Source organism: Pan paniscus, chromosome 12, assembly GCF_029289425.2.
Source record: "Pan paniscus chromosome 12, NHGRI_mPanPan1-v2.0_pri, whole genome shotgun sequence".
Lineage (NCBI taxonomy): Eukaryota > Metazoa > Chordata > Mammalia > Primates > Hominidae > Pan > Pan paniscus.
In genome coordinates, this window is record NC_073261.2 from 65,296,246 (window position 1) to 65,311,967 (window position 15,722).

Consider the following 15,722-nt stretch of genomic DNA (forward strand, 5'->3'; position numbering starts at 1 on the left):
CTTGACTAAATCAGGGAAAAAGATAATTGAGACTATAATTCATTGCATATACAAGTAATAGAAAACTTTTTAAATTAATGAGAGCATTTGTTATTAGAAAAGCTAATTTAAAAAGAGTTCAATGCTTGTTATGAACAAATATTTAATTTTAAAAGATTCTGAAAGATAAAAAATTTACTACTGCAGAGTCCTAAACTTACTTCCTAAAGGCATAATGAGTGAGCTTTCAGACATACAGAAAGAAAGGGGGATGCCACCTGATGCTATAGTTTAGCAAACCTGTCATCTCCCATGAGGTATGTTTAAGGAAAGAAAACTCTGTTTCGCATCATTACAGTACTAACACAATTCTAAATAAACGACTAAGCAGACAATGGTTAAAATAAGTAATCCCAATCTGTCTCTAAATAACAACTCTAGATTCAAGGCTCTTTTTTTTTTTGAGATGGAGTCTCACTCTGTTGCCAGGCTGGAGTGCAGTGGGGCAATCTCTGCTTACTGAAACCTCCGCCTCCCGGGTTAATGACAGTCTCCTGCATTAGCCTCCCGAGTAGCTGGGACTACAGGCGTTCACCACCACACGCAGCTAATTTTTGTATTTTTAGTAGAGACAGGGTTTCACCATGTTGGCCAGGATGGTCTCCATCTCTTCACCTCGTGATCCGCCCGCCTTGGCCTCCCAAAGTGCTGGGATTACAGGCGTGAGCCACCACGCCCAGTGAAGGCTCTTAAACACAAATGGTGAAGGGAGGAAAAAGCTGGTGAAAAAGCACCTCAGGAAATGGTAATGTACCCCATTCCAGTTAGGAACCAGTGGCAGGTTATTAGAAATTTAATTAAGCATTTTGGTAGTTTTCCCGGTTAGAATAAAGACTTTTTTTGGTAAATGTTTACATTTATAAACACTGATTTAAGGTCAAAGATAACAGAATGACTAGCTTTGCTGCTTTTTTTTTTTTTTTTTTTTTGAGACAAAGTTTCACTCCTTCGCCCAGACTGGAGTGCAGTGGCATGATCTTGGCTCACTGCAACCTCCGCCTTCCGGTTTCAAGCGATTCTCCTGCCTCAGCCTCCCGAGTAGCTGGGACTACAGGCACCTGCCACCACGCCTGGCTTGTTTTTGTACTTTTAGTAGAGACGGGGTTTCAACATGTTGGCCAGGCTAGTCTTGCCTCCTGACCTCAGGTGATCCGTCCGCCTCGGCCTCCCAGTGTGCTAGGATTACAGGCGTAAGCCAGAGTGCCGGGCTTTTTTTTTTTTTTAATTGAGATGGAGTCTCGCTCTGTTGCCAGGCTGGAGTGCAGTGGCGCAATCTCTGCTCACTGCAACCTCTGCCTCCCGGGTTCAAGAGATTCTCCTCCTCAGCCTCCTGAGTAGCTGGGACTACAGGCACACGCCACCAGGCTAACTTTTTTTGAATTTTTAATAGTGACAGGGTTTCACCAAGTTGGCCAGGCTTACTGCATTTCTTTTACCTTTACTACACACATAAATATGATGAATCGAATAATTTTTTTTCTCTCTCTACATGTTTTGATTTTTATTTCACACATACATATTATAGCTGGTTAGTCTGGAATCTCTGGATTCTGGCTGAAATTTTTGATTTAGCAATCTTGTAATTTTTATTTAAGGACCACTAGAAACCTCTCCTATTAATTTGATCACTAAAGAATACAATAAATTATTAAGTTTTTAAAAAAACTTTTACACTGTCAGCATAGATTTATTTTCCATAAGAGTTCTATTTTAATACTACTGTAAATAGCAATTCTAGTGCATAGAATTGCACTATTGTGTGACTATTAAACCACAAGTGTGATCATACAAGTATATGCCCATTGAAATATTACTCAGTAATTATTCTTATTACAGTAATTCTACTAGTAATACTAGTAGTATGCTACCATTTAGAACACTGGCTCTTGAACTTTTGATCTCAGGACCCCTTTACAATCTTAAAAACTGAGAATCCTAAAGGGTTTTTCTTTACGTGGGTTGTATCTGCCAGTATTTATCACATTAGAAATTAAAATAGAGGAAATCAAAAAATATGAATTCATTTACAAAGAACAAAAAACCTATTTACATATTAACATATTTTTATTAAAATAACTATGTTTTCTTTTCTTTTTTTTTTAGAAAGGGTCTCACTCTGTCACCCAGGCTGGAATGCGGTGGTGCAATTTTGGCTCACTGCAGCCTCTGCCTCATGGGCTCATGCAATTCTCATGCCTCACCCTCCCAAGTAGCTGGGATTACAGGTGGGTGCCACCATGCCCAGCTAATTTTTGTATTTTCAGTAGAGACGGGGTTTTGCCATGTTGGCCAGGCTGGTCTCCAACTCCTGGCCTCAAGTGATCCACCCACCTCAGCCTGTCAAAGTGCTGGGACTACCAGTGTGAGCCACCATGCCCTGCCTAAAATAACTACCTTTTCTAAAATGAAAAATATTAGGTCGGGCGCCGTGGTTCATGCCTGTTATCTCAGCACTTCAGGAGGCTGAGGCGGGCAGATCACCTCAGGTCAGGAGTTCGAGACCAGCCTGACAAACAAGGCAAAACCCTGTCTCTACTAAAAATACAAAAATTAGCAGGGCGTGGTGGCATGCACCTGTAATCCCAGCTACTTGGGAGGCTGAGGCAGGAGAACCACTTGAACCCGGGAGGCGGAGGTTGCAGTGAGCTGAGATCGCGCCGTTGCACTCCAGCCTGGGTGACAAGAGCGGACTCTGTCTCAAAAAAAAAAGAGTAAAGAGTAGCACTGTTTGATATTTTTTGCAAATCTCTTCAATGTCTGACTTAATAGAAGACAACTGGATTCCCATATCTGTTTCTGCATTCAATTTGTGGGTAGCCTACACCAAACTTGACAAATGGTAGTTTCTTAAAGGTTAATTGCAATGTATCTAAACTGTATCAGTGAACTTTTCTGACTCCGTTAATAACAGAATTCTCTAATTTATCTTGCACTTTGCATGAATCTTTCACTCATGCATGACTTTTTGAAAATAAAATGTATTGGTCATTTGGAAAATGCTGGCTCAATGAGTTATACAGATATTCCAAATGTTGAAATACTTCATTGTACAATATATTTAAAAATCACATTCATTAATATGACCACCAATCTCATCAGAAAAGTCAGGTATTGAGAAGCCTTCTGTCAAGCACATGGAAGCAAGTTAAGTTTTCCAAAACTGTAATTCTCACTGGAAACCTTGAATTTTGTCACTGACAGCAGGTGACAAATGCTTTCAGCTTTAACTGAGCAGCTCATTTTCAAGAAAATGTCTGCCAAACACCTAAGTCTGAATTACCATTATTTCTCTGTCAGTTGTTCTCTCAAGTAAAAATGGTCTTCAATTTTTAAAAGAGCAGCTAATTTACCTCAGGACTGAAAACAATCGCACAAGTGCTTTTCCTCAAGAGAATCATGTGTTGCTGTGCAGTAGGAGTGGACTTTCCATTTCATCACAGTAAAAATATGTATATTCAATGGTCAAGATTTAATAAAATTAGTAATTTTTACTGCTTTACCAAGGACATTCTTAAGTGAAACTAGATTTTTTTCTTTTCTTTTTTTTTTTCTTATTATGTAACTATGTACTGCTAGTACAGTTTGGTGCCCCTGCCTTGATCTTGTCTAAAGCTTCAACAGTTTTACCCACTATTGCTTTTGTACCATCTGAGCAACACAGTGAGAAAGTCAAGTGACATCTTGGCATTATTAGGCAAACTGTTTTGACCTTGTAGACCCTCTAAAAGGGTCCCTAGTATCCCACTGGTCCATACACCATACATTGGCAACTGCTGATCTAGAGATCTGTTCATTTGCCATAAATTTACTATAATTTACTAAAAAAGATGAGGTTATCAGTTTCCTAAAAGGCTGTTACTAATATGAGCATAAACACCGGTGTCCAAACAATTTTCCACATTTCACTTTTGGCCTGAAGAAACTACCAGGTGACACACAAATTTCACTACAAATTAAGCAACAGATTGTTTTTTACCTAAAGTGGGCATCTCACAATCTTTATTCTCCTTAGTGTTCCTTTTAACGTATTTTATCAACCAGTTGAAAATGTGAACGTCGCAATGAACTGAAATGTCCACCTCTTCCCAGCGCTGGGCATCCATAGATAAATATTCAGCAAAGTACTTCATTTCTGATATCAAAAGATCTCGCGGGCAAGTAAAATCTTCTTTCAAGTTTTTTGCTTCATCACACACATGGATCACCATGTTTGGCCTTCATAAAAATGTTACACAAAAATGAAATTATTAGAGTTTTAGAAAAGGAGCCAAGAATACTGACATTTAGTGAAGGGAAGAGAACAAGATGTTTTTGAAAATTCTGACCACAAATCAGTTTTATAGGGTCTTGACATTTTTCAAGTGTCTTGCTAGCCTGATCATATCTTAGATTATGACTAATTTTAGCAAATTATTGATGTAATAAAACAAAATATGGTTACTACAGGACAAATAATTTACACAGTTTGAAATTTCTAATTTCTTTTTCTTTCTTTCTTTTTTTTTTTTAGACGGAGTCTCTCTCTGTCACCGAGGCTGGACTGCAGTGACGTGATCTCGGCTTACTGTAAGCTCCGCCTCCCGGGTTCATGCCATTCTCCTGCCTCAGCCTCCTGAGTAGCTGGGACTACAGGCACCCACCATGGCGCCCAGCAAATTTTTTTTTTTTTTTTGTATTTTTAGTAGAGAGGGGGTTTCACCGTGTTAGCCAGGATGGTCTCAATCTTCTGACCTCGTGATCCGCCTGCCTTGGCCTCCCAAAGTGCTGGGATTACAGGCATGAGCCACCGCGCCCAGGCTTGAAATTTATTTTTCAAGTTATACATTAAAAATAAAGTTTATGGCCACACACGGTGGCTCACACCTGTAATCCCAGCACTTTGGGAGGCCGAGGCGGGTGGATCACGAGGTCAGGAGATCGAGACCATCTTGGCTAACATGGTGAAACCCCGTCTCTACTGAAAATACAAAAAATTAGCTGGCCATGGTGGCATGCACCTGCAGTCCCAGCTACCTAGGAGGCTGAGGCAGGAGAATGGTGTGAACTCGGGAGGCGGAGGTTGCAGTGAGCCCAGATGGTTCCACTGCACTCCAGACTGGGCGAAAGAGCAAGACTCCGTCTCTAAATAAATAAATAAATAAATAAAGTTTATAAAAATAATGCCATTTCACAAAGAAAAATTAAGCAACACACTCTAATTCCTGTGGGGAACATAAAACAGCACTTTTACACAGTTATGGGTGTGGGAGAGAGATTATCATTAAATACTAAAATTTTCAGATTTTTTTAAAAAGGAAAAATAGCTATAATTCTTCACTAAAGAATCAAATGAATAACTAGCATGGCTTTGTTACTTTTAACAGCAAAAAAGTTTGCTTCTAGGCATTCACATACATAAAATATAAATATATTAAATATAAATTAATAAATGTAGTTAAAAGCATTCCTAAGACTACAATGTACTTATTTCCATATTTAAACATAATTTAAGCACAAGTTTAAATGACACATCAGAGAGTCTGCTTCAAAAATTATAATCTCCTTGAATTTACTTTCTTTGAAAATTACGTCGGCTGGGCAAGGTGGCTGACGCCTGCAATCCCAGCACTTTGGGAGGCCAAGGCAGGAGGATTGCTTGAGCCCAGGAGTTTCAGATCAGCCTGGGTAACCTGGTGAAACCCTATCTCTACAGAAAAATTTTAAAAATTAGCCGGCATGGTGGTGCATGCCCGTGGTCCCAGCTACTCAGGAGGCTCAAGTGGGAGGATCACCTGAACCCAGGGAGGTCAAGCTGCAGTGAGTCGTGATAACATCACTGCACACCATCCTGGGCAACAGAGTGAGACTCCGCCTCAAAAACAACAACAACAAATTGTATCACCTCAAAAAGAAACATCAGTGTGATCTACATCTGTCTTCATGTCATTACAAAAGGAAGAGAACAGAGAGAGACACACTGTCCTACAACATGAATTTAATTGAATTGTGTGTTTAATTCACACATTCCTGATACAAAAAAAAGTACATTATTGGAGGTCCAGGCACGGTGGCTCACAACTGTAATCCCAGCACCTTGGGAGTCTGAAGTGGGAGGACTGCTTGAGCCCAGGAGTTCAGGACCAGACTGGGCAACACAGTGAGACCACGTCTCTAAAAAAAAAAAAGAATTAAATAAAATTGGGCTACCAGAAAAAGGATTATAATCAATGCTCTATCAAAGTCAAAAGAATTTAAACAAATTTTCACAAAATTGCTCTTCCAAAGAAATTATGGTCAAAATATAAACAGGTAATAATTGAACTAATGAAACAGAGTTTCCATAGTTTTTTAGACTACAGGATAAAATATTAGATTATTTCAGTAAAAAATTTTTGGCAAATTTTTGTGTCACACAAACCAACCAATCAGTTAAAAATCTGTGTGAATATGGCCAGATGCGGTGGATCACACCTGTAATCCCAGCACTTTGGGAGGCCGAGGCAGGAGGATCACCTGAGGCCAGGAGTTCAAGACCAGGCCGGCCACCATGGCGAAAGTCTATCTCTACTAAAAATACAAAAATGGGCACGGTGGCACACACATGTAGTCCCAGTTAATCAGGTGGCTGAGGCATGAGAATTGCCTGAGCCTAGGAGGCAGAAGTTGCAGAGAGCTGAGATGGAGCCACTGCCCTCCAGCTTGGGTGACAGCGTGAGACTTTGTCTCAAAAGAAAACCTCCAAGACTGTGTCAATAAACTAAAAATAACTGAACTACACACTTTAAAAGGGTGAATTTTTAAAACTGTGGTTAAATATACATAAAGTAAAATTTACCACTTTAACCACTTTTAAGTTCAGTGGCATTAAGTATATTCACACTGTTGTGCAATCAGCACAATCATCAACCTCCAGAGCTTTTTCAAAGGGTTCATTTTATGATATATGAATTATATATAAAGCAAGCTGTTCTTGAAAATCTATAAAAAGTAAGATTTTCATAAAAATCCATGAAAAGTAAGTATACAAAGGAACTTTCAGAAATAATAAAAATATTCTGTGTCTTGATTTGGGTGATGGTTATATGGTACATCCATTTTTCAAAACTCATCAAAGTGAACACTTAACAATATTCAGTTTATTGTAAAAATAGGCAAAACAATACAAAACTATCAAAACTTGCAATACACTGAAAGACATTTTAATTCTAAAATTTTCTATAATGAGTTATTATGTTCAAATAGTCCTAAAATACACATCCAATTTCTTTAGTAAAGTCGGAGAATTAATGGCATACAGTTTTTTTCCTTAGGTATTAAAATTCACTTTTAAAAGTTTTGTGTTGAGATATTACTTTTAATATTTATAAATATATAAAAATAAAAATCTTTAAATAGAAAACTGTAATCCAATTTATAAATAATAACATGAATAAGTCATGTTTAGGTCAGTTCAACACATGAACTAAGCTGATTCCAGTAGTTTCAGCAATTATGCAATATGAAATTCCTACCTTATGGTAACCACCAATCATATATTTTATGAAGTTGATATTAATATTTAATCTTATCTAGCAAACAACCAGCCGCCTACCCTTCAGATTCTTCAGTCATTTCTCCACCATTATGAGTAGTACAATTTTCACTTTCTGAAGAACAATTCCTTGTGGAAGCTATACTATGTCTTCCTTAAATACAGAAACAAACACATACAAAAAAAAAAAAGGTGGGGGTTAGTGTTTCTAGCTGAGAATGGGTTTTTATTTATTGAATGGTAATACTGTAAATGCATGGTTTCCAAGGCTAAAGATGGTACTTATCAGGGTGGCATTTTCCTTTAGTATTTCTAAAGATATATGGAAGAAACAGTACAAAAATGAATCATAAATTGCTAATGTTAGAATAAGGATTTCAAAAAATACTAATGTGGTGTGTACAAACAGGGATCAAATGTTCAAATGCCAACAGCATAGTTTTCTCTTTCTGAAGCAAATTTTTACATCAATACTCTGCCGCTGCTGAGATTAAAATAACTCGCTACACTCAGAGGATTTCTAAAACCAGTTATTATTTCCAATGTAATTGCAGAAAACATCTTTTACCCCACTACTGTGTCAGTTGAAGCTCTTGTTGACTATAATAAAGAGTGGCTGTAGGCTCAGCACAGTAGCATGTACGTGTAGTTCCAGCTGCTCAGGAGGCTGCGGCAGGAGGATTGCTTGAGCTCAGGAGTTCAAGACCAGCCTGAGCAACACAGCGCAACCACCATCTCCAAAAACAAAAAGAGTACCTGTATAAAAAAAAAAAAAAAAAAAAAAAAAAGTAACATGAGAGACAAGCAAGAGTCTCTCAGGAAAAAGGAATATTAAGTAAAGGGCACAGGGCAAACCCCTCTAAAATAAAGTAAAAGAATATTCATAGTTAAAAAAAAATACATGAAATTAACTAGGCCAGTAGATTAGAGTAGAACATTTTGATACAGTAAAGTGGGTTTTTTTGGTGATTGTATTTGACCTATATTTTAGCATTTAAAAATTTATTTTTAAAAATGTTTAAATTTTTTTACAGACAGTGTCTTGCTCAGACACCTAGGCTGAAGAGCAGTGGCTTGATCAAAGCTGACTGTAACCTTCACCTCCTGGGCTTAAGCAAGCCTCTTACCTCAGCCTTCCAAGTAGCTAGGATCACAGGTGTGCACCATCACACCAAGCTAATTTTTATTTTTTATTTTTTTGAAGAGACAGGGTCTTGCTATGTTGCCCAGGTTGGTCTTGAACTCCTGGCCTCAAGTGATCCTTCCACCTTGACCTCCTAAAGTGGATGTGATCCACTGCATCTGGCCCTAAAACTTTTTTTAAAAAATAGCAAAGATAAACATGATTTTAAAAATTCAGGCCAGGTGCAGTAGCTCACGTCTGTAATCCCAACACTTTGGGAAGCTGAGGCGGACGTATGGCCTGAGCTCAGGAGTTCCAGACCAGCCTGGGCAACACAGCAAAACCTCGTCTCTACAAAAAAATACAAAAATTAGCCAAGCACGGTGGTGCATGTCTCTAGTCCCAGCTACTTGGGAGGCTGAGGCTGGAGGATCTCTTGAGCCTGGGAGATGGAGGTTGCAGTGAGCTGAGATGGTGCCACTGTACTCCAGCCTGGGCAACAGAACAAGACCTTGTCTCAAAAAGAAAAAACAACAAAATTCAGGAAGATACAAATATGAATACATTTCTCTATTAATGTTTATATTAGCCTTTAAACAAAGAAAGAAAAGTTGATTGGAATATATAATATTCTGCAGAATTTTCATAAGGACAAGTACTACATTTTAGTTTAAAACCTTACCAGTTTTGGAAACTGCATCATGTCCAACTGGAGTCTCCTGAAATTCTCCATGTATGTCAAGAAGTGAGGATTTGATATATGTGGCTAAAGTTTCAACAGGACTCTCTCCAGCAGCCATTAGGGAATTATACTGGTTGTCAACAGGTGAGCTTCCACTGCTCTTTAATTCATCAAACCTTTTTGCACACTGTCATAATATAAAATGAAAGAAACAGAGGTTTGGGAATTTTTTTTTTTTTTTTTTTTTGAGACAGAGTCTCACATTGTCGCCCAGGCTGGAGTGCAGTGGCGTGATCTTGGCTCACTGCAACCTCCGCCTCCCGGGTTCAAGCAATTCTCCTGCCTCAGCCTCCTGAGTAGCTGGGATTACAGGTGCCTGCCACCATGCCCGGCAAATTTTTTGGATTTTTACTAGAGATGGGGTTTCACTATATTGGTCAGGCTGGTCTTGAACTCCTGACCTCGTGATCTGCCTGCCTTGGCTTCCCAAAGTGCTGGGATTACAGGCGTGAGCCACCGTGCCCAGCGGTTTGGGAATTTTTTAAATAAAAAATTGAGAAGATATTTTCTTGCCTTCTATTTGAAGATATTTTTCAACAATTACTTTTTGTAAGCAAATATTAACCTGCAGAGTAACATCTAGAATATTTGTATACATTTCACTATGCAAAAGCCTCTAACTTCTATTTTTATATTTTAAAATTCAGAGTAGAGTTTTAATGTGCTTTAACTCAAAGGCATATATATTTACGCTCTTGTAAAACAAGGAAGACCAGGCTGGGTATGGTGGATCATGCCTGTAATCTCAGCACTTTGGGAGGAAGTGGCAGAAAGATCGCTTGAGGTCAGGAGTTCAAGACCAGCCTGGGCAACGTAGTGAGACTCTGAGAGAGACTGTGAGATGCTGAGGTGGGAAGATCACTTAAGCTTCAAAGGTCGAGGCTGCAGTGAGCCATGATGGCACCACTGCACTCCAGCCTGGGATGATAGAGTGAGAGATCCTGCCTCAAAAAAACAAAAACAACAACAAATATATATATAATATAAAATATATATTATATATAAAATATTACATATAAAATATATATACTATATATAATATATAAAATTTATGTAATTTGCATCTAGTCAAATTATATAAATGTCTATTCAGTGTTAATACATGCATTTGAATATGTAAAACTCAAATATTTTTCTCTCTCTTGGTGTTTCTTTAAATTGATGACCTTTTCTGAACATTTTCAGGAGATATTCTGGGGGGACTGTTATTTACCTCTTTTGGTGTTAATCCAGGCACGAGCCTTGCTATAGTTTCCCAGTTGATAGTCTGAGGGATTCCAATTAATGGATAAAGGATCATGTCCAATACCATTTGGTTATTATTGTACAGGAAATTGTTGTTTTCTGAATATCCACGACTCATCTTTTGGAACTAGGGATAGGGAAGACAAAAAGCTTTATTTAAACCCGAAATCCAAATGTTTTCAGAACATTACAGATCAGTTATAATTCATTCCTAATAATTATCTGCTACCATGTAAAGGAAAAATAAAACTGACCTAAAGTAAACATAGTATAGCCTAAATCTCTTCACAAAAAAGGATTTGAATATTATGCATTGATAAATGGATGTATAAAAAGATGAAGAGATGAATAAATATACGATAAAAAGCCTAAAATATTTTTTATCTTTTTTTCTTTAGAGACAGAGTCCCCAATTTTACAAGATGAGGTTCAGAGATGTTAAGTAATTTTTACAAGATCACAGCGCTAAGAAGAGGCAGAGCAGGGATTCAAACCAAGTAAAAATGATTCTCAAATCCATGCTCTTTCCATTCCACACAAGACGTATAGTATGGGCTAGGACAGCAGATTGAAAATAATGGTTTAGGGTCAGTAGGGACAGAGCCTAATATATTTTGAAGTTAGTTATGATTCAATTAAGTAATTTTGAAAGCTTCTGTTTGTGAGGTGTGGGGAGAGGTTTATGATATCAAATAGAAAAGAAACTATGCATTCAAACATAAAACATTTGAGGAACTTTTTTATATCAATGTGTACGAGATACTTCTTACTTTATTCAAACATTTACTGAGCCATCACTGTGTGCCAGGCACTGCATCTAAAGTGGGAACATTAATTTACAGATGAAAATAATGACAAAAGTTTTGACTAGTTATATCTATGATTCAGCTGACACTTGATTCTGGGTTGGGAATACAATCTCCAAATATAAACTGCTCCTATGGACAAAAATGATCTATTTTAGGACGAGAGTACAAAGCAGAGATTCGCTGACAGATCAGTACAATGGAAAAGGCAGCATACACAGGAGTTTGAATCTCTGATTTGAGTTTTGGCTCTACTACCTGATAGCCAAGGCAAGTCATCGAACCTTGCTGAAATGCAGCAACAAAAGTAGGTGATGGTAATACCTCTGACTGACAGCGTGGAAAGAAATAAAGGGATTATTTTGTGAAAGCACTTTGAAGATGATATAAGTATCTCACAAATGAGATGCTGCATAAATAATAGTATTTAGATTGTGCTGAGGGTTATGTGGAATATTTAAAACACAGCACAGGGGTCGTGAATGTGGTACGCTCTCAATAAATGTTAATTATAATTAGTACTATGTCATTGTTTACATAAGACACTGGTAGAGGACATCAGCTGGTAGACAACATAAAGTTATCCTACATGTACTTTAATGAACATTAAAAGGAAACAAAAACAGAAAAACATTTAGCACACTAAAATCACAGCTTCCTACCAACCAAAGATGTACCTTGTAGAAGGCCAGAATAGTGGAGTGGTTAAGTGTGCAGACTCTGGAGTCAGACTGTCCAAGTTTGCATCGCAGTTCTACTACTTATGGCATTATCTGGTTCAGATTAATTAATCTCTGTGCCTCAATTTCCTCATCTGTAAAACAAAGATAATAATAGTAGCTAGCTTACATACTTCTGAGGATATATGGAAAGTGCTACCTGGCAAAGAGTGAGGACTACATAATGTGTGTAGCAGCACTACCACTCCAGAGATCCTCAGATTAAACAGATTCAAAAAGATTAATGTGACAGATAAAAGGAGAGACAGTAACATTCCAATGAAGTATGCCACCAACAAAATGACTAGAAAGAGTCAGCTACAGATTCTTACCCAGCTTTACCACTTCTAGCAGTGTGCAACCTATCGCTCCAATGGTCTCAGCTATACTGTAAGGAAAACAATACCTAACCTTTGGAGTTACGGTGAGGATTAAATAATACTATGTATAAAGCACCTGCACACTGTCTGGCATACAAAAGGTGCTCATAAAATAAATAACTTATTACTATTATTTTTCTCCTCTCCACTTTGGCCATTATTGGCACAAAAATTTCCAAGAATTAGTTTAATAACTGTAAAGCACTGCCTTGTGCCCAGTTGGAAACATATTTTACAGAACTTCATTGTTTTTTAAAGAGTTGGTCATCTCAAAGTCAGATGAAAAAAGTGAGTGAATCTGAAAAGTAATGCCCTTTTGCATGTCCCAGGCTGAGTTTGATGAAAACATGGGGAAAGAAGACTTGAAAAAAGTCTTGGAAGAACCTTGGAAGGGCCCTGAGAAATTTCTGTTTATTTCTCTCTTTTTTTTTTTTTTTTTTTTGAGACGGAGTCTCGCTCTGTCGCCCAGGCTGGAGTGCAGTGGCGCGATCTCGGCTCACTGCAACCTCCTCCTCCCGGGTTCAAGCGATTCTCCTGCCTCAGCCTCCCGAGTAGCTGGGACTACAGGCACGCACCACCACGCCCAGCTAATTTTTGTATTTTTAGTAGAGACAGGGTTTCACCATGTTGGCCAGGATAGTCTCGATCTCCTGACCTCGTGATCCGCCCGTCTCGGCCTCCCAAAGTGCTGGGATTACAGGCGTGAGCCACTGCACCCGGCCAGGGCGTTTTATTACAATTTGTTTCGGCCTTGGTAGAAAGCAAGCTAAAATGGAATTCAGGGCAAGGATGTTCCCTGAGAGCTCATTTCTCTTCACTTCCAAAAAGATTCATTTAAAAGTTCAAAAATATTACCCACGTCAAACACTTAAAAGCTTACATTTCAAATGTGATACTAATTTATGCTATACATGTTTAAGAGTACTTTAAATCATCCAAATGAGAAAAAAGTTTTTCTGTTGACCTTCTCTTTATACAACTGTACTAGGCAAGGGAAGACCCCCCAGCATTAATTCTAGTTAAATGAATATCCAAGAAATCAGAGTCTGAATTTAAGTATAAAAGGCATAGCATTGATGGATAATCCTTAATAAAACATAAATTATCTCGAAATAGCTGTTACAGTGCACCTCATTCTGGAAAGTATAAATTTATCAAAAACGGTGACAAGAAAAAGCTCAAAGTTCAAATTACTATGAAATCCACTCCCATTCATAAAATATCAAAATCTTGACAATATTTAAGGTAAAATACGTTATTTACCAAAAATAAAAATCCAGTATGTTTAACAGACTTCATTTTTTAAGAACATACTTCCCCTCCCCTCCCCGACCCCCTTCTCTTGGTTTATGTATTTAATACAAATGTATTAATTAAGAAGACTAGTCTAAGTCACTTCCACACCAGATAGAGGTCTACAACAGGAATCTGATATATTTTTTTCTTATTTCAAATAGAAAAAAAAGCTCTTGGAGACAGAGACGTTTTCCCTTAGCCAGTGGAAAGATGGGAAGAGAGGGGGCCCCGTGGGGCAGGCAGGCAGGCAGGTCAAAGGCCTCTGGCCTAACAGAGGGCGGCGGTAACACCGAGTCATCCCGGACCGGGAAGAAGCCTTGTACCCAGGCTTCCTGACTTCTGCACACACAGGAGATCGGAGTCAGCTGGAGGAGAAAGTAAAATCACATCCCAGAACCGGCATGAGGTCAAAGCCAGTCAAACCTTGGGCCCGGAGGCTCACTACGCGGCGCGTCCTCGGGGCACCCCCAGACCTTCGCGCCCCGCTCCCGCCCGTGGAGGCACAGAAACTCCAGGGGCGCAGAGCGGACAAAGGCGCCGGGCAGCGGGGGCGAGGCGGGGCAGCGGGGCGAGGCGGGGCAGAGGCCCGGGGCGCGGCTGGGCGCGCAGAAGCTGGGGTTCCCGCCGCTGTGCGCGGGCGGGACGGTCAGCAGGGACATGGACCGGGCGGGTGACGGGACGCGGGCCGGCGACGGGACGCGGGCCGGCTGGCTGCTCGAGGCGCGGCCGGCTGAGGCTGTGCACGGGGGCGTTCGGGGGCGTTTGGGCAAGTGGGACCCCGCCCAGGGTGGGAAGCCGCGGCGGGAGCCGGCTGGCTGTGAGCGGTACCGCCCCATGCCGCACTTCCCGCCCCTCGGTGGGCACCCGAGCCCCCTCGGCGTCTCGCTCACCTCCACAAGGCCGCGGCTGCCCTCGCAGCGCCTCTGTTACCTGCAGTGGCCGGCACCGCCCGCGCTCGCGCCCTGAAGCTGCCGCTACCGAGCCCGCAACCCCGTCCGCTGCGCCTCACACCCCGCCCCCGCCCGCTTGCAGGCGGCTGCGGAGACTAGCGCCGAGGGGTGGGGGAGCCGCCGAGCCGACGCCACCCGGCCAATCGCGGGCCAGCGCCGCAGCGGCGGAGCCAATGAGCGCCGAGCCCCTGCCGGGCGGGAGGGCGCCGGAGGGGCGGCGGCGGCTGACTGTCGCCTTTCCTTGCCTGCTGCTTCTCCTTCCTCCTCTGGCATACACTCCCAGGCTTGTCGCAGTGCAGCGTCCCCACCCTCCCAGCGTCTTGTCTCTTAGCAACCAGATCCTAGGAGCCTGATCTTAGGTGACCAACCCTGAGTCCAGAAGAAAGGGGGATATACAGGAGATAAAAGAACCGTGATTAAAGAATGGATGAAATTGTTCTTGGTGCAGATCATTTGGTACACCGCTTAGGTAGAGCGGAAAGATCGCATGATGAGGGACACCGAAAGTATCTTTTAGACCAAGGTCTTTGGGTAAGGACCTGAAGTGTCTTTACCAGGAGGTAGCTCTTTAAAAATGTAAATAGCTCTGGATTACAAATTCGGTTTTCATACATTAATAGGGTGTGTGTGTGTGTGTGTGTGTTATTGTGAGGAACACTACTATTGGGCATCTAGTAAAATGCAAATGGCTCAATATTGTAGGGTAACTGCTACATGTCAACATTTCTATCTAGTTTCCACTTGGTCTATTCTGAGAACCAAAATTAAATGTTAGGATTAGAAAGAACAGAAAAAGTAAAGCCTTAACCAAATGAATAATTACTATGAGATCTGATGATTAAGTAGAGATTAAGTGGTTCACTGTACAGAATGTCAGGAGTTTTTACCAATTGTATCATCCTGTGACTTTCT

At 40.3% G+C, this 15,722-nt stretch overlaps 1 protein-coding gene across 10 annotated transcripts in view; it reads right to left on the minus strand.

Annotated features, from left to right (window-relative positions):
• SANBR (SANT and BTB domain regulator of CSR) overlaps positions 1-15,116 on the minus strand; it is a 73,784-nt gene extending 58,668 nt beyond the window's left edge. For 3 of the 10 annotated variants that reach the window (XR_008955297.2, XM_057301363.2, XM_057301362.2), the window contains exons 1-6: positions 14,284-14,900; positions 12,143-12,279; positions 10,628-10,786; positions 9,355-9,541; positions 7,610-7,703; positions 4,016-4,254 (exon numbers count right to left, since the gene is read on the minus strand). Coding sequence is in view for 6 of the 10 variants with exons in the window: in XM_057301363.2 (XP_057157346.1) it covers positions 4,016-4,254; positions 7,610-7,703; positions 9,355-9,541; positions 10,628-10,777 (670 nt within the window). In the remaining 4 variants the exon portion in view is untranslated. Of the gene's footprint in view, positions 1-4,015; positions 4,255-7,609; positions 7,704-9,354; positions 9,542-10,627; positions 10,787-12,142; positions 12,280-14,283 lie in introns of those variants that run through there. The other 7 variants (XR_004669844.3, XR_010109271.1, XM_055108357.3 and 4 more) reach the window with 4 other exon arrangements.
• Positions 15,117-15,722: the final 606 nt, after the last annotated feature.